Genomic DNA, 25,488 nt, shown 5'->3' with positions numbered 1-25,488 from the left:
TGGTTTAGTGCTTGTGGTAGCAGTGGTAATGGGAGGATGGTTGGACTAGATGATCTTGTAGGTCCTTTCCAACCTTGTGATTCTATGACTCTATGAGAACAGATACACAAATCTAGAAAACAAAGAGATTAAAACATTTTTGCTTCCTTATCATCTGATAATATTCTTAGAGATAAAACTTAATGAAATGTTTGGGATTTTCAGGTTTATTTCTGAGCAGTTATTGACCACTAAAAAATGAGTAATTCTTGAATGCTTTTTGAGGTCTATATACATAGTACTTCTTATGCATTTTTAGCAGAAAATTTGGCATCCGCTATCATTGCATAGTAAGCTACAAAAGCAAAATAAAGTACATAATGATGTAATGAGAATGATAAGGAGTTTTCTGTGTGAAATGATGAAACTGCACAATACAACAAAATAAATGTATGTGAACTAAATTTACATGAACGAGGTAAAAGTGATTGTGCATTTCAAGGAGAACATCTTTATCCTTTTGTTCTGAGGCTGTCTCAACAGGAACTTTTGTCCTCATGAGGTCAGTTTTAGAAGGAAAATAAAATCATATACAATGCAGAATAAAATCTGTTTTCAACATCTGAAGCAAAATTGCTTGAATTGCTTTGGTTTTGTCTTTCGAGAGTTGCAGCTCTTCTTACACCCTCTAGATGTACTAGTGTAAGCTTACCTGCCACAGATATAGGATTGGGTTTTATTCAGCAATTACAGTTTTTCTCCTGTATCTAACCTAGTCATCTTACTGGTGCAATCTCTAGTTTAAACAAGAAATAACCCGAGATGGATAACTTTTTTTTATCGTCTGTTTGGTTTGGTTGGCTTTGCTTTTCCCATTTGAGAATTCCAGAGTTAGTTCTTAAATTTGGCCTGGTACAGAAATCTCTGGGTATGTGGTTTTTCCTTGTTTGGTTAAGTTCAAGCAGAGGTTAAAAATATAATTTAGCCAAACATGAAAGTTAATAAATAACCAACAAAGCATTATTTATTTTTCTATTTTAGAAAGACACCGGTTTGTATAGCTTTAATTTGAAAACATTCCCTACAGGGATCTTTCTCTATACTTGGTTCTTTGTTCTTGTATTTACGTTCTTTATCTCAGATCACAACTGTAGTAGAGGACTGCAGCAATTTCTGAACACCTAATGCAAGATACAATTCAATTCAATCATAAAAAGTCTTTCAGGATTCACTGAGCTTTTTATTCTGCAATTTAAAATATTTGTGCAGCTATAAACTATGTAATATTATGGCATAACATTTCTGGTAGAACTAGCAGAGTTTTACTGCAAAAATATGTTCTTACACTAATTAATTTTATGCATTCTTTATTAAAGTTTTTGAAACATTAATTCTACTGTTATTTCCAGGGAGTATATAATCTCTTACTGAGGTGAGCAGACTTTGCTACTTGAAACCATTCTGTTTTAAAGTCACTAATTAAAAAATTATCATTGTTTTATATCTAAGGTAGCTTCTCTTAGGCTTGTCTCTAGTGTGTGATACAAAATACTTCAGCTGCTCAGCTGTGTGGAACAGAGACAGAGAGAATACTGGAATCTGAAAATAGATAAAATGCACATTTTCCTTGATGTTTATGTGCATTTTCAAACCTTAGAATTTTCATCCATATCATGCATCTCAGTGTCTGGATGGAGAAGTATTAGTGAAGAAAATACCTGTATAGTATATACATAAAGTGCTCTCATTGGCAGTTCAGAAGTGCCCGTCACTGTTATTGCCTGATGAAATGGCTGGGGGAGTGGGTGGAATCTCCCATACCCTTAGACCTGATCTGTTGTCACTGAGAAGATAGTACTTTCCTTTTTCTGAAAGATGAGTAGAAGGGGATTAAGCAGCGTGATTAGGATAGCTGTGAGATGCTTGCCATGTTTGTTATGATGAGATTTAAATCATCCTTACTTGCGGCAGTCTTTATAAACATAGCCATGTAGTATAGAAAATATCCAGTTTGGGAAAAATTCAATAACAAATCTATATTTTCTTAGATTCTCTTTCATTTTGTAAGCACTTTTGCATGTTGGAATGAATACTATCCTGACCATATGAACAACTGTGTATCACAGTATAATCCAGAAACAGTAGTTTTGTTCAGATTCTCCAAATAGTATTCCATTTTTTATATTGTAGAATTGATATAATACATGCAATTAAACTTGTTGAACCATGTAGCTCATTTGTCTCAGTTTGATCCACAAAGCACATCATTTTCTTTTGTGATTGAACACAGTTAAATTTCGACATGATGGAAGTCGGGCTTCCATTGGACAGGACTTTGGTGCTATGCCCTTAAGTCATAAAAACACCTGGTACATTATTGATTGTGCTTTGGTCTATGCTCTCATTAATGAAAAGCTAGTATAAGTGGGGAAAAAAAACAACAGACATTTCTGAAAAATTTAGCAGTTCTGTTTTATGTCTGTGTTTCAGAATTTTCATAAGGAAGTCAAAAGGACAGACGATTCAGAAAGCTTATCAAGTCTTGACAGTCTTGAGGCTGGAGAACAAAATGAAAATTACACTCCACCAAGTGAATCATCTTTGACTACGAGTTGTGACTGTGCCCCATATATTCCAGCAAAGTCACAGACTAGGAGTAATGATACGTTTTATGCAGCTCAAAATACTTCTAAAAACATGCATCTAAATAATTGTCAGAGAAATTTAGATTCCCAAAACAACCACAGTGAGTTACCTACTGAGGACCTTTTAGCTAAACGTAACATTTTAACTCTTGCTGAACATACAAACGATACAGAAGGGGAATCACCTGTTTCTCACAGATCTGGAAAAAAAGTTGCAGAGTTCTCTATTTCTGGCAATCAAGAAAGCTCTGTAAATAAAGCATTTCCTTTTCTGCAAAATATAAAAGAAGAAAGGAACGATTCATCTTCTGGAGTTTGTAGCACTTTAGCAACCAATCCTGTTTTCAGTTTTAGCAAAGCCTGGGCCAGCCCCGATTCTATTCCAGGAGAAAGATTTCAGGATATGATGCAAAATCAGAGCTTTAAAATGACCCCACAAAAAAGAAGTAAATCTGTGCAAACCTCCACTGAACCTATTGCAACATCCAGAATCTTACTTCCTAATCAGAGGTGCTTCTCTGGCATTTCCAGCCCAGCTGATGTGGTGCCAAAGGACAGAAATGTCAGCATGGATTTTTTTAAAAAAACTTTTGGAAAAGTGATTGAAACAAAAGAAGAAAACATTAAATCTATTGATGAGATTGACCAAGGTTCATTTTTACTTCAGGATGTACCAAATGCCTCAGCTCTGTGCACTGTTAAGAAACAGAATAACAAAGAGGAAGAAAAGGCTAATGTGGTTGAAACTATGTCATTGGTGTCTGACACAGAGCTGGGTTTTGGCACTCCTGCACAGCACAACTCCCAGAAAAACAACATTTATGACAGAAAAAGAGCAAAACTAGTCAGAAGTATCTTAAAGAAAGAAGCAAAAGCTGTGGTTATGAACCACGGGATCATTTTTGGAACTCGGCCTGTGTTTTCTATCAGAGACAGTTTAGAACTTGTAAAAAGTAAAAAGAAAAGTGCTGAAAATACAAAAAACAGTAGAAAGCTAAAATGGTGTGATCAAATTAGCCAGATAACAGCAAAAAATAATGAAAGTTGCTATGAGGACAGCACCAGTGAAATATCTTCTGCACAGCTTTACTGTGTTCAAACTGTAAGTAATGCTCCTTATGCTAATTCATGTATGGGTGCTCACCCTTCAAACACTATGGGCACAGAAAATCATCATGAAAATTTGCATATATCAAAACCAAATGTTAATTCTGCAAAATCAAATAAAGAATGCACCTCTCTGAATATGTTTATGTCTACTGGATCCTCTTTTCCTAAAAAAGTTTGGATGGTATCAAAACATGAAGAAGGCAAATCGCCAGAATCTTGTAACAGTGATGATACTCACAGAGAGAATCAACACAAAAATAAGGCAAAAATAATCAGAAGACCAAGATCTATAAGAGACCAGTTATGTTCTGTGCCCAGGAGCAGCAGAGGCCCTGGCACTGCAGTTCGACTGCAGTCAGCCACTGAAGGCCGTGTAGTTGAGAGGAGGATGCTGGCACCTCAGCCACCATCTGCACCTGCACCGGAGAACAAACATGGCAAAACCAGAGCCAGCCCAGCTGCGAGACAGCCCCTGCCTTCTTCCTGTCCTCAAGCTACCTCTACAAATGGGAACTCTTTAAATCAAAGGCAAGCTTTGTTGGCAGATCAAATTTTAAATAAAAGTACACCAGGAAGCTGTGAGAGCATAACTTGTAGTTCTGAGGTGGCCACTGTGCTGTCCACACCTTTCCACAGCACGTCCTGTGAACCTCTGGCAAAACATACTGGTTCTGTAAGCCGCGGGCCAACAACTGGCTGCCAGCACTGTTCTGTAACCTGCACTGAGCAATGTGCTAACACAGAAAACAGACTGCATCTTGATCATATCCCAACAGCTGAGGAAACAACTGCATGGAAAGGAGAGCGTATTGCCTTCACTTCCAAGGAGCCTGCTGCTGGTAAGTCCCACATTTTTGCATTGAGAATGGGACATCAAAACCCCAAATCCCACTTATTTGGGTGGGAATTAAGCAAAACCCAAAGTTCTGATCTTTGGTGTTGGGCATAACGCAAAGTCCTGTTTTTTAGCATTTGAAACATGACATCAAAACCCAAGATCTCACTTTTTTTAGGTGGAAAAAGGTCAAAACAGGAAGTCTCAAATTTTCATATTGACAACATGACATGGGAAGACAAAGTCTCATTTATTCGGGGAGAGAATTGGGCAAAAAACAAAGTTCTGATTTTTAGAGTTGAGTAAAAGTGATGGTTGTGGGTTGGGGACATTCATAAGAACAGATTTTTAAATTGCACAGATTGGTTCTCAGTTAAAACACTCAGCCTGTCATCCATTCACACCATGCAGCCAGCTCTAACAAATTTCTGCCATTTGTCATCATTTCTGTTCTAGTGGTGCCCAGAGGCCTCTCAAATGTGGATCCTTGTTTTTATAAGTTCTTTACAATATTAAATGAAGTTATTTTCCTGAGATCCTGAGTAATGAGCAGATGTGACAGGTGGTCTAAATAATGAAATAAGAGGAAGTGGGTTTTTATAAGCAAGTTTTACAAGGTAACTGCCGGATTCTCCACCTGGGAAGGGGAGACCTGGGCTGTATATACAGACTGGAGGATGAGAGGCTGGAGAGCAGCCCTGCTGAAAGGGATCTGGGGAGTTTGGTCAACAGCAAGTTGAATAGGAGTCAACAGCGTGACCTGGCAGCCAGGATGGGCAACCACACCGTGGGGTGTGCCAGGGCAGCAGTGCCACCGGGTGGGGAGGGGCTGTCCCACACTGCACTCATGTGGCCTCACCACCAGTACTGAATGCAGTTTGGGGTGCCACAGTACAAAAAGGATGTAAAACTATTAGAGACGGTTCAAAGGAAGGCTACAAAGATGGGAAATGGCCTGGAGGGAAAGACGTATGAGGAGCGGTTGAGATCTCCTGGTGTGCTCAGCCCAGAGCAGAGCAGGCTGAGGGGAGGCCTGATGGCGGCTGCAGCTCCTCACAGAGAGCGGAGGGCAGCGCTGAGCTCTGCTCTGTGTGACAGCGACTGGGCCTGAGGGAACGGCATGGAGCTGCGTCAGGGGAGGGCAGCTGGGGGTGAGGGAAAGGGTCTGCACCAGAGGGCAGTGGGCACGGCCCCAGTGCCAGAATTCATGGAGCATCTGGATAACAGTCATACGGTGTGATTTTTAGTTGTCCTGTGTGGAGCCATGAGTTGGACTCAGCGATCCTCATGGGTCCCTTCCAGCTCAGCTCAGGAAGTTTTATGATTCTTCGATAACTGGGAGCCACAGCTTGCTGCCTGACAGCCACTGTCGGCTGAGAATGAAAGAAGTGCACATCTATTTGTTTTATAACGCTGACACTGTATATGCCTAAAATCATTACAACTTGCTCTCATTAGTACGATTAATGCTCAAAAAGATTACATATAAACTTAAAAAATTAAAAGCTTCTACCAGACAACTGATGCTGTTTTTCAATACGTCTGATTTGTAAAGAATTTTAAAATATGGATTTACAAAAATTAAGAAATTTTAGGTCCAGTCTCACATTTTATTAAAAAAAAAGAATTACCTTGGGAACAATATGCTGCAGAGAGTGATAGGGAAAATAAAATAAAAAAAAAGCCGTGGGAGATTCATCGCTTGGTTTTTACATTTCAGAACTGTTTCAGACTTGCAGTTTCCCTTCTGTCTCCCCTGCAGCCCAACTATGGCAGCTTCTGCCTGCAATGTGTGTTGCACACTGCTGCGCTTCCTCTTGGTGGCACCAGCTGGAGCACGGCTCCTGAAAGGCCACACAGCACCAAATGGTACTGTGCTGTGATCGGCGTGCAACTCAGAGACATTTTCTAGCAAAATAAGGAATTCCCAGGAATTAAGAAACTAAGTTTCTCTTTTTATCTACAGTAATCGTTTTAACGATGGGAACAGAGCTCGATGAATATTCTTGGCCTGAAGGAAGTGTGAGAAATGAGAAATTTTATCTCTTTGTCCATTCAGTTCAAAGGCAAAGAGATGAGCTTAACTATGTGTGATTTAAGTTAACCTATTTGATTTTACATTGGAAATGAATGAAGCCTTCCATTACCATACCTGGCCTGGAGCAGAGGTGATGCCCTTATTTGCACATCAGATCAGTGAGCGGTCCGGTATCACAGAGCTCCAGCTCTGTTACAGGACCGGCTGAGAAACCTCTCTTTAAGATGTAGGTGGGTGGCCCTTTCTCAGTATCTGCTTACATTTTGTGGTTTGAAAACTTTATTTATTTAAATACGCTAAATTACTCTTAATGGCTGGCTATTATTTGTTTTTTTGCCTGCAAATGCACATGGATCACCGTGGGTTTTGTCCTCAAGTGCTTGCTATGAGAATGAATACTGCATTTCTCTTGAGTAAATTGTCTGCTGTGACATTGTTGCTGAGCTCTGTTAGGTCTCTGAGGACATAAAAAAATGTCATCTGTTGCGATGTGTGCCCACATGCAGGCTATAGAAAGTGAGAGCAAGATGAGTAAATAAAATTGTTGTACATGGGGATCTTCCTCGAATTGTGGTTCCAGGCTTAAAATCTGTATTTCCTGGCTGACACGAGTTATTCTCTGTTGCTAAATGCAAGAATTAAGTTCTTTAATATTCAGTCAGAAAGGTGCTTTGAACATGTGTTTAGCATTTAGCCTGAGACAAATAATGCCTTGTGGGCATGATAAGGGGCATGATTTAGTGATGAGACTCGTTAGGGCGGGTTAATGATAGGCTTAATGATCTTGAAGGTGTTTTCAGCCTAAATGAGTCTATAATTGTATGATAAAACTGGCCCTAGTTCACATGCTTATAGATAAACAGGTATATCTCAGCATCTCATGCTCTTACAGATATTATTACTTTTTATATTTTTAATTAAATTTCCTAAATGAGTATTTCCTGGTCACAGACCTACTATGCCTTGTGAACTGATTCAACTAGAGATTGATGTGCATCAATAGAGTAATTTTGGAATTTATTTTTCAGGAAAAAATTACGTGATTACTAATATGACAAGAGGTTTCTTCTTTAATTCTTAAATTTCTGTCTCCATACAATATAACACAATTACAATTCTCTTTCTTTTCAGGTATCACTCAATATCATATGTCACATTACAACAATTCACATCCAACTAAATGCCAGCCTCGTAAAGCTCCTGTATCCCGTATTCCCACTGGGGACAGCAGTCAGAAGACTTGTTTCAAAGTTTCTTCTAGGATGAACAAATTGGGCTTTTTCCAGGCAAACAGTAATTCTGCATTGTTAAATATCACTATAATAATAAGTAAAGAAATAAAATTCTGTTAAAGTCACTGAAAGACCTCTTGGCCTAATCATAAACTTCTGCTTGTAGAGTCACAGCGTCATAGAATCGTTAAGCTTGGAAAAGACAACTAAGATCATGTATTCCAACCATCCACTTATCACCAATATTGTCCACTAACCCATGTCCCTAAGTAGTACATTCTCTTTCCTTCAACACCTCCAGAGATGGTGTCTCCACCACATCTCTGAGCAGACTCTTCCAATGCCTCTCTCTTTCAGAAAAGAAACTTTTCTCAGTATCCAACCTGAATCTCCCCTGGCACAATTTGAGGCCATTCCCTTTCATCCTGTTCCTATTTCCTGGGAGAAGAGGTCAACCTTTCAGACAGCTGCAGAGAGTGACAAGGTCTCCCTGAGCCTCCTCTTCTCCAGAGTGAATAATCCCAGCTCTCTCAGCTGCTCCTCATGAGATTTGTACATTCATTTGCACATGATATTAGAGGAACAAATAGTTAATTTATATTTCCAAGTAAAAATCAAGTAACTGTATTTACTAACGAGAATGTAATGTATCCTTGAATATGCGCATCCTGACTTGCATGTGGAAATAATGATTTACATTCCCAGTTTGTATGAATGGAAATTTATTTTAAAACTTAATTTTAAGTTTGAAACTTGATTGCTAAATTTTGAAAATGCACTGACAAAACGGAGATAAATTTGAGGTTCAATATGTAAGTTAGGTCTTTTCCTATTTGAGGAAAACTACTACAGAGTACATGCTATTTATATCTGGATTTTATAGCGTTGTCCTAAGATGAAATTAAACATGCTTTAGAATTGTCTGTTTCTCTCTTCACATTAAGAAAATACTTTCAGCAAGATATGCTGTAAGCATACATAAGGTGAACTCTGAAACTCTGAGACAGAAATTTACCCACATCACTAGTTTTGCTTCTAGTATCTTTATCATGTTTTTACATGTTTTTTATTTTATTTCTGAATGCATCTTATTTAAGGTGTTGTTCCTGTTACAAAACAAAGGCAGATTTTTAACAGCTTTGAAAACAAACACGGAGCTTTTACAAGACAGAGAAGGCAAATTGTAAATTCTAAAAGATGGAAGCCTACTCATCACACACAGGTAAATATTGAATATTATTAAAAAAAAAAGAAGAAAAAAAAAGGACTTGTTTGCCCTCAAAACTGAAAGAATTTCAGGAATATAAAATATTTGTTCTATGTCACGGAATTTTGAATCAATGTGCTAAGTCAACTTGCCATCACAATTAATAAAAACAATAAAACCAATTACAATACATTTACTGTATTAATATATACTAATATTTTTGCACTTGAAAACATCTAGCAATATGAAGTAATAAATTAAAATGGTCAGAAAATATTACTGTTACCTTAAATTACATTTTTAAAACTCTTAAAATATTTTTGATAGAATTTGTTATGTACCACCCAGCTGCGTCCTGTTCAGTCTGCATTTGATCCAGCACAAAATATGAATGACACCTATAAGTCTGAGGAAGGTATAGTAACATCTCTCTTCAATCACTTTTAAACATGAATTACTGTCCTAATATAGTGTAACATCTCTTGTGGCATCTCTTGACATCAGTGCTTCAAAGTAAGAAAGAGTAGTTTGTTATATAGGTCTAATTTTTTCAGAGAAACATAAGGTATGGCATCATGTGTCATGACATTAATAGTTTTATAAATGCATTACAACCTATAGTTTGTATTTAACTGTAAGATAGCTGTGTGTATGATACATGGCAGTATAATATGGACAGATACTGGTTGCTGTCATTATACATATATAAGCAAGGCTAGCAGAGCTTGCTCTGACCCCAGTGATCTCCATTGTAAGACACATTAGTGACCTTAACTATATCATTTTCTAACATATCTTGCTCATTGACTGCCACCTATTTGATTTTTATAATGTGAATTTTATGTTTCACAGAAACTCATGAAAGCAAGCAGTATATTTAAGTGTCATGAGCTCTTCTCATTTATTCTGTAATCTCATCATTCTTCTCATTCACCATGTAATCTCATCAGTTTCAGAAAGCACTGCTCAGTTTCTTACGGCAGAAAAACTAACAAGTACAGCAGTTGCAGAAGATGAAATCCTGGCAGCCCTGGGAAGCGTGCAACCAGCCAGACAGCCCCTAGTGCTTAACACGGCTCCACGTCTTGGCATGAGTGCACTTTCAATAGAAGAAGAGAAGATTTTCCAGTCTCTTGATCGTCTCAATCAAAGGCTACAAAGTAAGTTTAATAATAAAAAGAATCCTACATCAAGTGATTAAGTAACTTTATATTTTGTTGTCATGTGTTATTGTGGATTAAATACAAGAATTTTGTGATAAAATCTTTTTTCTTCTCATCCTTGGAGTTAAATTTAAGAGGTGTGGATATACTGCTTGGAGACTTGGCTTAGTGGTGTACTTGGTAGCGTTAGGTTGATGGTTGGAATTGACCTTGAGGGTCCCTTCCAACTTCAATGATTCTCTGGTCATGCAGATCTTTGATAAAAATTCTCAGCAGATGGGCATTTTCTCTATTTTGTGCACTCTATCCTTTCCAAGCACCATTCAGACAATGCTCTCAGCCATGTGGTCCTGTGTGCAGCCCTGAGTTGGACTCAGTGATTCATGTGGATTCTTTCCAGCTGTGATTCTGTGATTCTGTGATTCTATGGTCCTGTACTGGAGGTCACTGGGAAGCTTTTAACTGTCCATGGAGTCTCCTCACTGGTCTGCATGGCTTTCGGATCATTGGAATAACTCCTGCTTGTCATTTTTGCCCTTTATGGAACTGCCAAATCTCCCTGACTTTACTTTTTATTTGGATTTGTTTTATACACAATTTCACTTGCCAATTATGGAAGTTTACAAGACTCTGCTTCCTTGAAGTCCACTGATTTTATTTTACTATTCTACTTATTTTTCTTATAGACTGTATAACTTCATGGTTAGTTAACCAGTTTACCCCAGTAGTTCCTACTGAGTAGAATCATACCAAACCTGGGCTTATTTTATGCCATTAAGCTCCTGCACACTTTCATCACTACATCAAACAGTGGGTTTCTGGACCTTGAGGAAAAAGGCTTCAGTTTCCTGTAAAATGCAAGCATGGGAGAAGACAACTTTGTGACTGCTGACAAACTTTGTGCAACTGCAGCTTACAATTCCTCCTCCCATCTGGCTGTGGGTCAGAATTTCATTACACCGCACCTCACTGCTTTTCTTTTGAAGCAAAATAGAAGTAAGGAAATCTTTCATTTGTAAGACAAGAGTTTTGGTATGATATATTCAAGTTAGGAAAGTAGCTATGAGCTTTATTGCAAGAAAAAAAAAAAGTAGAAGAAATTGCTGTATGAATAATAGGGAAGTGATAAGAAAATAAAGGGAAAAGTAAATTCCGCAAAGGAACTGGAAGCAATAACTGGAGTTTAGGAAGTGTGAAAAGCAAAACTGAAAGTTGTAAGAATAGTACATAAGGAATATTGAAGAAACAATGAAAGAAGTTAACAGATTATTAATGAAATAACTGCAAATTACAGAGATATGCATTTGTATGTATTTTAAATTTAGCTTGCTTTATTAGAAAAATTTGTCATAGGAAGTTACAGAATTTTACAGGAGGCTTATTAGATATGTAAGCACATGTGTGTTCCTCTAAGTAAGTAAACTGGAAGTGAAGTACCTGACATTTTTTATTATCTTTTTTGGCATTGTTTTCATTTGTTACCAAATTAAATGCCTAGAATTGTGCTCCATTGTAGTAACTGGTTTTTGATGAACGACAACTAATCACTGTCCAGTTTAAGCCTGGAATTTTTGCTGCTAGGTTAGAGCAGCTAACACTCTTTCCCATAGCTCTGGATTTCTTTGCAGATATGCTAATTTATTTATTTGTTAGTTTGTTTCAGATAACAATATCTAGCTGCACATCTTTTAAAATACCAGTAGGCATATATTGAACAGATACTACCAGAGGAAGAAAGAACAGTTCTATTAAACTACATTTCTATAATCTTGGGAATGTTTGTGCTGAATATTTGGTGGAATCATTTTTCCATGTTAATGTTTGCTTTAAATAGAATTTATCATATACTTTGATGCTATTTTTAGATGTTCAAGAAGCCATTACCAGAAATCCATCCGTCTCAGGAGTTTTAGAGAAAATCACCCCTTTTGTAAGTGTTTAACTTATTTAAGTTCAACTGTCCTGCAAACAGACCTGATGGCTTATTTTGTCCATTTGATCATCTTTGTGGCCCTCCTCTGGACCTACTCCAACAGCTCCATGTCCTTCTTGTGTTGGGGGCTTCAGAACGGGACACCGGGTGGGGTGACACGAGAGCAGAGCAGAGGGGCAGAATCACCTCCCTTGCCCTGCTGGTCACGCTTCTCTTGGTGCAACCCAGGATACAGTTGGCCTTCTGGGCTGCAAGCACACATTGCTGGCTCATGTTGAGTCTTTCATCAATTTCATGTACTTTACATAATTTACTTTTACATCCTTCGAATACTATACTGGAAAAATTGTTACAAAAAATATTAGAAAAAATGCTCTCAGAGTTTGAAACTAAAAAAAAAGAAAAGTTTTGAGGGCCATCAATTCAAAACAACTGCCTGTTTTTAAAGTGGGGCTGTAAAAAGCACACAGAACTCATTGTTATTTCTGTGCTTCTGGGTCTTAGTAGTAGGTGTGAATTGGAACCCCAGTTTCACCTCCTCTGCCTCCTATCTTACAAATTTATGGCTAAACAAGCAAAAAAATGTGTGTTTTTCAGCAATTAATGTAGCTTAGTTACCTTTATTGGATCTGCACTGAAGCATTTTTGAGCCCATAGGTTTCTCTGGGGATTTTTTCAAAGTCTGTCCTATTTTTAAAAAAATAGCTGCTTTCCACACAAATGTATTTTCCTGTCTTGCAGTAGTCAGACTTGGATGGCTGATTTGTGACAAGGCTTTCTCCCACAAATTCTTCAGCTACATGACTGCATGAATAAAATACAAACACTAAGAACTGCTCAGGCTGCCCAGTCTCTCCGATGGATCTTTAAGAGCCTTCTTTCCCAACAAGTGTGTATGAGTACAGAAGTACTTCAGCATTCAAACAGGTGTGCCTGCCTGTAGATACAGATGCAGTACTCAAGTACTGGTTTAGAACTATTCTTGATGATGAGTGAGCTACTGCTGTGCAAGCTCCCAGCTGCAGAAAACAGGTAACTGAGATTTTATCTACTCTTATGCTATGAGAAGCAATGGAATTTTTCAGTTTTTTCTTCACTGGGAGGACCATCTTCTTCAGCTCTTAATTTCAGAGCATCCAGATAAAGAATGGATGCTCACTCAGTAATTCATATGAATAGCATTATGCCTTGTAAAGCCAGCATTTAAATCCAGAGGTTGGACAGTTGTTCACATATAATTGAAAACAGACCACGTAATATCATCAAAGGAGGTTTCTTGTTTTCTGTTTTTACATTTGTATTTCTCATCATTCTCCATTTTTTATAGAGTATTTGGCAGTGTATTTCCTCATCCTTGGTGAATACTGCAGTAACCTCATAGCAGTACCAGAATACATCAGCTAGCAGCTGTGCAGGAAATACTGTTTTCAAAAAGCTGCTCTGGGATATTGCAGCTTTAGTATTTTATCTGTATATTATTTGGCACTGTAAAATTAGGCACAGAATAAAGATGAATGCAGTAATTTAAATTATAAATGTTAATTGATTGGTAAGCATTTTAGGATAATTAAGTCTATTTTACTTTGAACTGTAATTTAAAGTAGCGTATATTAAAAGAATGAAAATACCTCATATTTTCAGCATTTGTATTGGTAGTATAAATTTACTGTACTTGTAATTAAAGTAAAAGGAGAAAAAAATTGCTACTAAGATTATGTGTAAACTATTCTCCTAATTTCCTGGTGTTCCTTTTTTAAGATTTACTAATATATTTTATTACAGCTGTAAGTGATAAATTGTCAAATTATTTGTCAGTAAACAATGCCTAAAGTTTCACCTTTGTTCTTTATATTGGCGGCAGCACTGCAAATTGCTGAGTGCTATCGGTGCCCATGTTCAGTAGTTATATGTGATGGCTCTCAAGCTGACTCTACCCTCAGCATCGTATTTCAGCAAAAGGGTTTTTTTTTCTGTTTTCTTCACGTGCTTTGTTACACGTTACACAATCTCTGTGCTAGGAGAGTAACAAGCAACAAAAGTGGGGACAACGGGCTAAGAGCTGAGGGCTCATTCCTGTTCTTAAGATACATAGATGGAGCCAAGTATGAATATATCCTGCATGAGGACTTACAGACTCTAAGAACACGTCTAGGTGACTTTCTGCAGAGCTTGGTCCTCTTGCAGTTATCTTCGTAAGTGGTTATTTTGGAGGGCAGTTCTGTTTTGGCAGTCTTGGACTGGTAGACTGTACATTAGTCCCTTGATTTTAAGTTTACTTGTAGTGTGACTATTAACATGTCAACGGATTTGGCATGTTTGGTGATAAACTTGTCTGCATCTCTGCTCAAACTGTTCCATCAGTTCTAGAACACAGGCGTTTTGTTGAGTAACTAGCATGTTACCTGAATCTGTGATGTTTGTTAATTTTTAAGGAGCAGTAACTTTTTAACCTCCTCTCTTTTGCTCTACCTCTGCTGTTTCAGTGCAAAGTAAACATTGCAAAAGCTATAAAAAGTATATGCAGTGAACAGAATCAGCCAACAGATCTAAGCTGCTAAGCAACTGCAAGAAGCAACAAAAGTAATTTACGGGTGCTCTGGATTTATAATTCCCTATCAGATGTCTGATTTTCCTTTTGTATCTATCCAGAAGGAACTGTGGGATCTGGACTTGTTTCTATCAGAAGATCCCCAAATGCTACTCAGTGTTATTCCTAACCTTCATTAATAAGAGCTGTATTTCATTGGTGGGCACAGTACTGCAACCCTGCTGATGGAAGGGGTAGGAACCAGATGATCTTTAAGATCCCTTCCAACTGAAGCCATTCTGTGATTCCGTGGTACCAGTGCAACCATGAAAACCTGCACTCAGAAGAACACAGGCATTTCTCTGGATATATTTCATCTTCCCAAAAGAAGATAATCAAATAATATTCGGTGAAAATATTTTTTTCAAACTTTATAATTCCCCATGATGACAAAATCATCACATCAGTATCTTTAATTAGTGTTGCCATTGCTTAGGAGGGAACTAGTCCATAAAATGGAGACAAGAACAACTATGCCCTTCCTTACAACAGACAATTTTTCAAACTACCTCCTATTGAGTGATGTCAGCCAAAATTAAGTCTAGCTGCATATGTAGCAAATAGCAACAGAAATTTTACAACAAATGTTTATGGAAAAATTGGTTTTACGTAAGCAACACTTTGAAGAATGGAATCCTGCTACCTTTCTCCTCTACCTGAGCATTGCAGTGACTCAGGGGGGAAAATTTGACAGGCATGAAAGGGGATGAATTCAATATGGACCTTCTTAAGATAAATTGTATTTAAACATCAAAACTACTGAAAGTTGGTGTCCCCTTATGGTTGCCATTGTCATTTGTCCTGTCCCTGTGGCCAGAAGGGGAAGCTGGAGCCCATATGCCTAAAGGGTTGTGATGTGTGTTACTGCTTATTGGGCCTTTAGTGCTCAAGGACATGTCAAATTCCCCACAGAAGACATCTGTGTATCCTCTAAGCAAACAAACAAAGGCCTTCTGAGTTTGACTGTAGAATTGGTTTGCACTCTAAAAGCTAAGCCCTTACATCTCTGTTTGTATGCACTATACCGCAACATTCCAGTATGGTGAGGATTTAATATTTAAATAGTGAGGGAAAGTTTCCCCACAGAGATTAAGAAAGGGAAAGCAAATAATCCGAATACCAGAGACCATGGATCAAAAACAACCCTGCTAGTCAGCAGGCCAGAATGCCAGCTCAGCCAGGATCCTTCTGCTGTTAATCGGTTTAGGTGGCAAAAGCAGAGGCCATGCGTCAGCTTCCTCTCTTAATTACAGGGAAAGACTTGTCAAAACCAGGTGCCTCTATTTTCCTAGGAAAATCCTTTCAAGTAGGATAGTTGATTCAGGGTTACAGACTTCACCTCCAAGACGATAGCTTTGTTTCTTAGACTGCTTTGATTCCTTTGGCAATATTACAGTTTTTGTTTAGGTGTCTGAGCAGCATGACTCTCAGCATTAAGTCAGTGAGCTCAGAGGCAGCTGCTGGATTCTGAGCACTTGGGAAGAGCCCACAAGTCCTTTTTGTTCGATCAATTGATGATTACCCTTCAGACCAACACTTAAGGCTTTCTTTACATCGCACAGAATTACTTTAAAAAGCAGACTACTTTACTGATCAAGTATGAAGAAAAAGTAATTACGCTAAAATCAATGAGGCTGGCTTGCATGTGAACATTAAAATTTGGGTACCTTAGATTTCTTCCTAAAACTCTTCACTCTGACTGCTATTTTCACTGCTTTATAAAGAAATTAGTCCATATTCTTTCTACAAACAAATTTTGGCATAAAAACATATTAAAAAGAACAGACCAAAAATATGTCTTTAAAACAAGCTTAAATGGTCCCTCTCAAAAAATAACCTAAAAATCCTCAAGTACTATCTTTTGCTCTGAGGTGAAGTATACTTTAAGCAAAAGGCTGAAGTCCAACAAGTCACATGAAGTGACTACAGGGGAGATGAAGCTCAAAATTAATTGTCCGTTGCTAAGAATGAACCTTAACATTTCACAGGAAGCTTCTCTTTTTGGAAATAAATTTGCCACTTTACAGTCAGTTTCCCTCTAATGGCAGTGACTGTGTTGAAAAGAAGTGTTTGGTAGCTGAGAATTTGCTCTATCAAATAGCGTTTTTGTGCTCTTTGTATCTGTTCTAGTTTCTATGGAAATAAATAGGAGGCATTGCTTTCAGATCGACCTACACCCTGTACTACAAATGCTACTGCCCAGGCACGCCTGGCTGTGACAAACCCTGATACCCACCAGGGATTTGTAGGGCACAAAAGCTCCTGGCCGAAGTCTCCTTCTGCTCCCCCTCCTACACAGCACCCTCCAAAGCCCGGAAGAGGATGAGCTCCCTGTGTATCTCCAGTGCCATGAGGCAACTCGCCACTACCTGCAGACATGCAGCCGGGTTCTGGAGTGGGAAGAGCACTTTAACAGGTGGGAAAGGCCTCTGGCTGCTGTAACTACACTCTGCTGGGACGAAGGGTACCTCAAAACTTTAGTTTGAGACTAAAAGTCACCATTGGAAGCTGCATTTACGTGACTGGTGCTGTTGAAGTCTGCAGAAAAAAAAAAAAGGAACGACAATGTGCATGAAGAGATATCAGCAAACTTCTGGGCAGGCTGGGTGCAGGGAGCAGCATTGAAAACGTGGCCGTCGGTATGTGGGAATAATTAGACCTCTGTCATCTAACACACTGAAACACATCAATCTGCTCAAGCAAGTAGGCAAGAGGTTCCATATTCTGTAATTGTACTCATCATAATATTCATAATAGATTGGCTCATAATGATTCCTGCTCTAACATCATTACTTTTATACGAGAATTCACCCAGCATGAACATGACTCCATGTAACTAGAGATGACTCCACAATGCTTTTGGAACTGTATTTCAAATTGTAGCTGCAGGATTCCTTCAATATTAAAATAAAATCCCAAGCCAGCAACAATGGTGGCAGTGATCCAGGTGACAGAAGTAACTGTGGGTGACAGAAATCTACATATGATCTCTCCATAATTGTATATATTAATTTTGTGTTTGTTCTGAAAAGGAAGGAATTGTTCTGCTTTAATATTTAATCTGCATTCAATAGTCATGCTCTTTCAGGGTGGCAAGATGAAGAATAGAAAAGAGGAGAGGAGTGGAGAGAACGAGAGGAAGAGGGGGAAGGGTGAGGGAAGGAAGAAGAAGGGGGGCAAGATTGCCTTTCCTCCATTTTTCAGTGTCTGTTCATATTTAGTCTTTCCTACTGGTGTTGGAATGAGATGCTAGAAGATGCAGAATCTCCTTAATGCCTTGCACAGTTAGATAAATATGCCAACAGCATGGACCATTGTCTGTTAGTTGATGGCCATTGAAGATCTGTGCCATTAAGCAAAGTGAAATGTAGGAAAATATTACGTCACATTCAGCAAAGAGTTTTGGTCAAACAAAAAATAAATGAGAAAATTTAAAATTCTCTTCTTATGTACAAGTCTATTTCCACACTTCAAGATAAGGTTTTGAAACTAAATTTAACTTAAGCAGATCAGCTGGAGGCTATGTGGAAATGTATAGTTTCAGGTCCATTTAAATCTTTTGGTCGTGCTTTGTCAATGGAAATTATTTCCCCTGCTGACTTCTCAGTTTAAAAGCAACAATTTTTGCTGCCTTCTCAAGAGACCTGAGTTTCTGTTCTTGCTGTAGGCAGAGGGTTGGGCACTGGAGAACACAGCCTTCAGAGATCATAGGGTCGGTTTGCTGGAGTTATTTTCCCATAGTTATTCACATTGCACCACTGACCACAGTATTTCTGGCCAGCCCATGCCCACAGTCCCCTTTGGAGACTAGAGCTGTAATTAGATGCATTGTACTGCTGTGGCAGTACCAGCAGTGCTCAGCAGCTGAGGCAGAACGGTGTGGTTTCAGGCAGCAGGTGTCTGGAGGGAAGGATGGTACGCACACAGACCTTTCTCCATATTGCAGACAGAACCAGGCAGGCAGATCCCAGGTTGCTCTGGCTGAACCTTTCCCTTCCTGGAGAATGTTCTTGTAGCTTTAGTCCAATCAGAAACAAAAGGTGGTTTGGCTGACCAGAAAGATTGTATGTTTAGGTTAAGCATTTAACAGCCTGCATTCAGTGAACATGAAGAGTGACACTGGGATTTCCTAGGCAACTTCTAACCCAGTAACCATTATTAAGTCTTTCTTCTTTCCCTTGAGTTGTTAGAAAGCTGGATGAAAACGTGCACACAGTTATGTCCTTCACACCTCTCAAAATTGCTGCACCATCTGGAGCCTGCGGTTAGGTCTCTCGCTGCTGGACTGAGCTTTCCAGAAGGGATCTCCTATCTGAAGCAGGGCCTGTGGGATGGCACTGTCTTCACACACAATATGCTTTTGCAGGCACAACTAAACCTTCCAGTTCAGTGATCTTATTATAAGTATGTGGTGTTATTTCCTAGAGAGATGGATGTGTATATGACATGCATAAATAAATTCTTAATCCTCAGTAGCTAGCACTGCTTGTGACAGTGAGAGAGATGATAACTTTTTTTCCTCTTCTCTTTAGATTCCAGTATGTGGCATGTGATTAATGCTTGCTTCTGTGCTGTTCTGCACAAATACCCTGCTGGACGGGAGGGGGGGATCTGTCTTCATGTGAGGGGATTTTGTAGACCAAATATGGCCCAAGCCTGTTTGATAGCTCTCTCATAAATGAAACGATGACAATCCCCTTGTGACTAGGAAACATTCCAGAGCCAGGGTGTAGGGTTACACAATGGTACAGTGTCTTGCCCCTGATTTATAATTTGAGAAGCAGATTGCGTTCAGACAGAATGCGGGTTGAACAATGAAGTTTCTAGTCCTGATCTCATTAACAGAGATTTATACCAAGAGGCTATTGTATCTTGTTCTTGTGGTTTGCCATGCCAGCAAGCATTCATAAAGTTATTTAAAAAAAAAAAGAAAGCTTCTGTCACACAGTTGGATCAGACAGTTCTCAGGAAAATATCTAGTCAAATATAAAGTGGTCCTAACCTGGCACTTACTGTGCTTACGTTCTGGACTTAATAAGACTTGGTGTGATTACTGGATCAAATGGAACACTCAAGCTCATTCAATTTAAAGATTTGCAGAGACACAGCTTAAAATACCTTTTCACATATTTATATTGCTCCACGGTTGAGTCACTCTAACATGGCTTATTATTTGCAAAGAATACATAGCCACCAAAAGAATTTTCTCCCTGTGCAGAAGACCCATTACAGATAAACTAACAGCAACACCTGAGAGCTGCCATCCTGCCCGCAGTTCTCAGAGCCTCTGTGCTACAGGACACCAGCCTGGGGCCTGCACCAAGCTGACATTCTGCATGCAGAAGAAGATGCCCGGCACGATAATTAGCGCACCAATATTGCTGCCAGGCAATTTGGCCTAAGCACCAGCGGAAAGAAAGCAGAGATCCTGCTGCTTGTGCTTCAACCCGGTCTGGCCATGGGGCAGGCAGCAGCTCAGGGCCTGCGGCTGCTCGGCTCCTCGGCAGGGCTGTAAAGCACAATGAGGGCCCACACTGCTCCTGGGGATGAAAGCACAGTCTGGCTGGAGCTCAGAGCTCAGTCACAGTGAGTAGGTGCCACCCCGCTGACAGCACGGCTCTTTCGTCCTGCTGTGAAATGCAGGCAGACTATCGTTAGCAAGGCACGCGGCTTCCCAGCTCCACCTGCACAGCTCGCCGTGCTGCCGCGGGTATAAATAGCTGCGTGCTGCTGTCGGCCTGTCCTTCACAGCGCTGACACTCAGAGCTGAAGGGCGCTCCTCTGAGCCATGTCCTCCCCGACAGCTGACACTCGTGGCAGACATGCAGCCCCCAAATTCTGTGGCCGATTTACACACGTTGGACAGCTGAGAGCCGATAAGCACAGAAAAAACAGCGGGTGAACCTTCAGATGGCAGCCGGCTCCACATCACAGCAAAGTGCTGCTCGCTGGCACCTCCTGCACAAGGAACGGGGCAGCCCACTGTGTGCAGAGGAACGCTGTGCTGCGCTGGGGTGGGGGGAGCTGATGTTGGGAATGCCGGCAGCTACATGTGTGGTACAGGCAATTGGTACTGTAAAAGGGTCCGACAGCTGAGCCTGCACATGCCAAATCAACAACAGAGAATACTCTCACGTCCTACTGTAAGGACTATGGCTGGATCTCCCTTTTGGTCCCCTCTGCTTGACCTCCAACAACAGATCAGAAAAAATAGCACAGCATCCTCACAATAAAATCTAAAATCCTGACCTCAGGATTCTTGTACAGAAGAGTACTTGCGATTTTATTTTTTAAATAGGTTTTGAAGTGGGTTCGAGTTATCTCAGCTTCATATCATATTCCTTCGCTCTCTGCTGAGCCCAGGGAAATAGGAACATCTTGCTCACTTTTTCTGTGCTATTCATTGTTTTGCAAGCTTTTTCCAAAAGGGTTCAGACTGTACTGCAATAGCAGCATTTCTATCTTGCTAATGACTTGTTGCTGAATGCCAGACAGCCCAAATATGGAATAATCAGGACAGCAGTGGATGACATTTTCTAGGCAATATGTGAATGATAAGATTTAACTAACCGTGGCAGTCTTCAGCTTAATCCCTACCTTTCTTCCTTTGGTGTTAAGTGACAGGAAAATGCCCAGTGTTCTTTCTCTTTTCCCCTCTTTTCTTTATCTCCCACAACAGCCACACTTCCCATAAATCTTACTTCCCATCAAGGAAGTTCTGTTTTACAACTTTCCTATCCAAGTGCAGTTTTTTTTCCAGCATTTTATGCCTCTGTTAGTACAGAAATCTGGAAGAGACAACCCAGAGTGTTTGTTCTACTCCAGCTACGAAAGCTCTGTCACAGTGCCACAATCCCACAAGGCAATGCTTGAAGCAATTAATCCTTTGTTAAACCTTTGCAAGCAAAACCATTTTCAGCTGCCCTCTGTGTTTCCCTTCTTGGAAACCTTTCTCAGTGCCTTTCATACCTTCCCACTGTAGTACCTCCAGCAGCATCACCCAGCCCTTCCTCCAAAATCATATTTCTGTTTCTGAGACCAGGAGCAGAGTCCCTCCAATTTGAAATTGAACTCCACATGGGAGATTCTGAAATCTTACTTTGTATTCACATACTCCATCAAAATGAGCAAAGAGCTGCGTGATTGAATCCATACACTTTGATTTTGAAAAACATGAACATGACAGAAAGAATCCTATTAGTAACAGCAAATCACAATCAGAAAGCTTTGTGGCAAACTCACCGCCGGAGAAGTAGCTCCAACCACTGAACCCTGACACCAGAGGCACCCCCTCCCCAGCCCTGACCTTGTTCTGACTTGTTCTCCACATTACCTGCATCTCTTAGATGTGCGTTAAGGGTAGTGTATTTTTCAGAGCACTTATTCAGAGACACGTAGGTGCATGCTCACAAAGACCGTGCACCTAAGACTGACTCAAGGCATTTCTGTGCATGAGCAGGAATCACACTTTGGGCACGAATTAGGCACTGGGCTATTGCACTGAGCTTATTTATCCACTTAGACACGTGAATTTTCCTGTAAGTTAATATCCTTCAGAGAACTAGTAAGTATTATTGCTCATGTCTATTCACTCCATATACATGAACAGTCATAGCAGTTGTGCTGTCTCCCCACAGATGTTATTTCAGTGAACTAGGACACAGAAGCAGAATAGAAGCCTTGCTGAGGTTACATGCTACTCTGTACAGCTGTCTCCAGAGACTTCCTTTGCCATGGTCCAACTGCACAGATTAGTCCTTCCAAAGCCCCGTTTGGTCCCTTACTCACAAGCTCTGGTAAATCCTCTTGGGCCACACAAGGACTTACAGCCCTCTTCTGTCCATCCTTCCCATATCTGGAGACCTGTGTCCCCATGGGAGGACGCACAGCCTGTCCTCGCTCCGCCACACATAGCAGCCCAGAACACCTAACTCAGTGGCTGGGGCTTGGAATGGAGGTGCCTTGGGGCTCCGAATCACAAGCCTTGCCATGGGAAACACTGGAAATAAAATGTATTTTAGCAGTGCTGTCTGCCTAGCTATCCTCAAGTGATATCAGATGGGATATTCAGAAGAGAGATAACAGGACCAAAAAAAAAAACCAACAAAAAAATGCACACTTGTAAAAGGGATGCTCACAATTCCCACCCACCTTGCCTTCTTTACAGGGACCCAGCGGCTGCTTTGTCCTTCTGGCCTCCAGCAACAGGAAAGGAGAGACTTGGCACTGCAAAGAGCAATGCACAAAGACCCCTCCCAACCAACTCTGAGCTTGCACCCAACACTGTATATCAAGAGTGTGGCTACACAGATTAATATCTTGAGGATTTCTGATTGCAGTTAAAATAAGCTTTTGTTTTTAGTTTAGGCTTATGCCTTTTGTTGTTAGTTTTTTTCCTCTCTCTGTTATTGTCTTTAAATCCTTTTCCCCATCAGTGCCTAAAGTGAATGGCTACGGGGCAGAGACTTCTGGCTCTAAGCTCAGGCAGGCAGGGGTGGAAGAGGAGGAGGAGGAGTTGCAAACTGAGCTCAGGTCATAGAATCATAGAATCATAGAATCACCAAGGTTGGAAAAGACCTAAAAGATCATCCAGTCCAACGTTCACCTATTACCAATAGCTCCCACTAAACCATGTCCCTCAACACAACATCCAGTCTTTCCTTGAACACCCCCCGGGTCGGCGACTCCACCACCTCCCTGGGCAGTCCATTCCAGTGCCTGACCACCCTTTCTGAAACGTAATACTTCCTAATGTCCAGCTTGAATCTCCCCTGCCGTAGCTTGAAACCATTCCCTCTGGTCCTATCACTAATGACACGAGAGAAGAGGCCAACCCCCAGCTCACTACAACCTCCCTTCAGGAAGTTATAGAGAACAATGAGGTCTCCCCTGAGCCTCCTCTTCTCCAGGCTGAACATTCCCAGCTCCTTCAGCCTCTCCTCATAAGGCCTGTGTTCCAGACCCCTCACCAGCTTTGTTGCCCTCCTTTGAACACGTTCCAGGGCCTCAATGTCTTTCTTGCAGTGAGAGGCCCAAAATTGGACACGCTCACCAGAGCTGAGTACAGAGGAACAATCACCTCTCTGCTCCTGCTGGCAACACTGTTTCTGATGCAAGCCAGGATGCCATTGGCCTTCTTGGCCACCTGGGCACACTGTCGGCTCATGTTCAGCCGAGCATCAATCAATACCTCCAGGTCCATTTCCTCTACGCAGTCCTCCAGCCACTCCGCCCCAAGCCTGTAGCGTTGCCTGGGATTGTTGTAGCCAAAGTGCAGGACCCGGCATTTGGTCTTGTTGAATCTCATCCCATTGGCTTCAGCCCAGCTCTCCAGCCTGTCCAGATCCCTCTGTATGGCCTCGCTACCCCCAGGCAGATCCACACTTCCAGCCAATTTGGTGTCATCTGCGAATTTACTGAGGGTGCACTTGATGCCCTCATCCAGGTCATCAATAAAGATATTGAAGAGGACAGGCCCCAGCACCGACCCCTGGGGAACACCACTCACTACTGGTCGCCAGCTGGATTTAACTCCATCACCACCACTCTCTGAGCCCAGCCCTCCAGCCAGCTCCTTACCCAGCCAAGAGTGTACCCATCCAAGCCTCGGGCTGCCAGCTTCTGCAGAATACTGTGGGAGACAGTGTCAAAGGCTTTGCTGAAGTCGAGGTAGACCACATCAACAGCCTTTCCCTCATCCACCAGATGGGTTACTAGATCATAGAAGGAGATCAGGTTGGTCAAACAGGACCTGCCCTTCATGAACCCATGCTGGCTAGGCCTGATCCACCGGTCATCCCACACATGCCGCATGATCTCCTTCAAGACAATCTGCTCCATAACCTTCCCTGGCACCAAGGTCAGGCTAACAGGCCTGTCGTTCCCCGGATCCTCCTTATGACCTTTCTTGTAAATGGGAGTCACATTGGCAAGCCTCCAGTCTTCTGGGACCTCACCAGTCAACAAGGAGCGCTGATAGATGATGGAAAGCGGCTCGGCTATCACCTCCGCCAGCTCCCTCAGCACTCTCAGGTGGATCTCATCTGGCTTGTGGCAGTCCAGTTTGAGTAGTAGGTCTCTGACTGTTTCTTCCAGAATCACAGAGGGGTTAGTGTGTTCCCCAGCCGAGATTACCAGGTCAGAGAAAGGAGTATCCTGAGGATAACTGGTCTGACTTTTAAAGACAGACGTAAAGAAGGCATTCAGAACCTCCGCCTTTTCCTTATCCTCAGTGGTCACATTCCCAGCCTCATCCAGCAAAGAGTGGATATTCTCCTTTGTCCTCCTCTTACTGTTAATGTATTTATAAAAGAGTTTCTTATTCCTTTTCACCTCAGCGGCCAGGTTAAATTCAAGCTGGGCTTTTCCCTTTCTGATTTCACCTCTACACATCCTAACGACTTCCTTGTATTCATTCTGAGTTGCCTGTCCCTCTTTCCACAGGCGGTAGATTCTTTTTTTCTCCCAGAGCCTCAAGAATAGCTCCCTATTCATCCACGCCGGTCTTCTTCCCCGCCGGCTCATTTTGCAGCTCAGGGGACTGCCTGCTCCTGTGCCCTTAAGACTTCCTTCTTGAAGAGCAACCAGCTCTCTTGGACCCCTTTACTCGCTAAGACTGAATGCCAGGGGACTCCCCCTATTAGTCTCTTGAACAAGTCAAAGTCCGCCCTCCTGAAGTCCAAGGTAGCAGTTTTACTATTCCCCCTCCAGGCTCCACCATGAATCGAGAAATCTATCATTTCATGGTCACTCTATCCAA

At 41.0% G+C, this 25,488-nt stretch overlaps 1 protein-coding gene across 1 annotated transcript in view; it reads left to right on the top strand.

The window, feature by feature from the left end:
• CEP126 (centrosomal protein 126) overlaps nt 1-20,968 on the top strand; it is a 43,087-nt gene extending 22,119 nt beyond the window's left edge. The window contains exons 5-11 of the mRNA XM_010729010.3: nt 2,470-4,573; nt 7,739-7,900; nt 8,937-9,061; nt 9,374-9,461; nt 9,997-10,206; nt 12,075-12,139; nt 12,884-20,968. Of these exons, the coding sequence (XP_010727312.1) occupies nt 2,470-4,573; nt 7,739-7,900; nt 8,937-9,061; nt 9,374-9,461; nt 9,997-10,206; nt 12,075-12,139; nt 12,884-12,886 (2,757 nt within the window). The 3' untranslated portion in view covers nt 12,887-20,968. The remainder of the gene's footprint in view (nt 1-2,469; nt 4,574-7,738; nt 7,901-8,936; nt 9,062-9,373; nt 9,462-9,996; nt 10,207-12,074; nt 12,140-12,883) is intronic.
• Nucleotides 20,969-25,488: the final 4,520 nt, after the last annotated feature.

The sequence above is a fragment of the Meleagris gallopavo genome, chromosome 1 (genome assembly GCF_000146605.3).
Source record: "Meleagris gallopavo isolate NT-WF06-2002-E0010 breed Aviagen turkey brand Nicholas breeding stock chromosome 1, Turkey_5.1, whole genome shotgun sequence".
NCBI classification, from domain to species: Eukaryota; Metazoa; Chordata; class Aves; order Galliformes; family Phasianidae; genus Meleagris; species Meleagris gallopavo.
The sequence above is the reverse complement of the archived record's forward strand: the minus strand, read 5'-3'. Positions and strand labels throughout refer to the sequence as shown.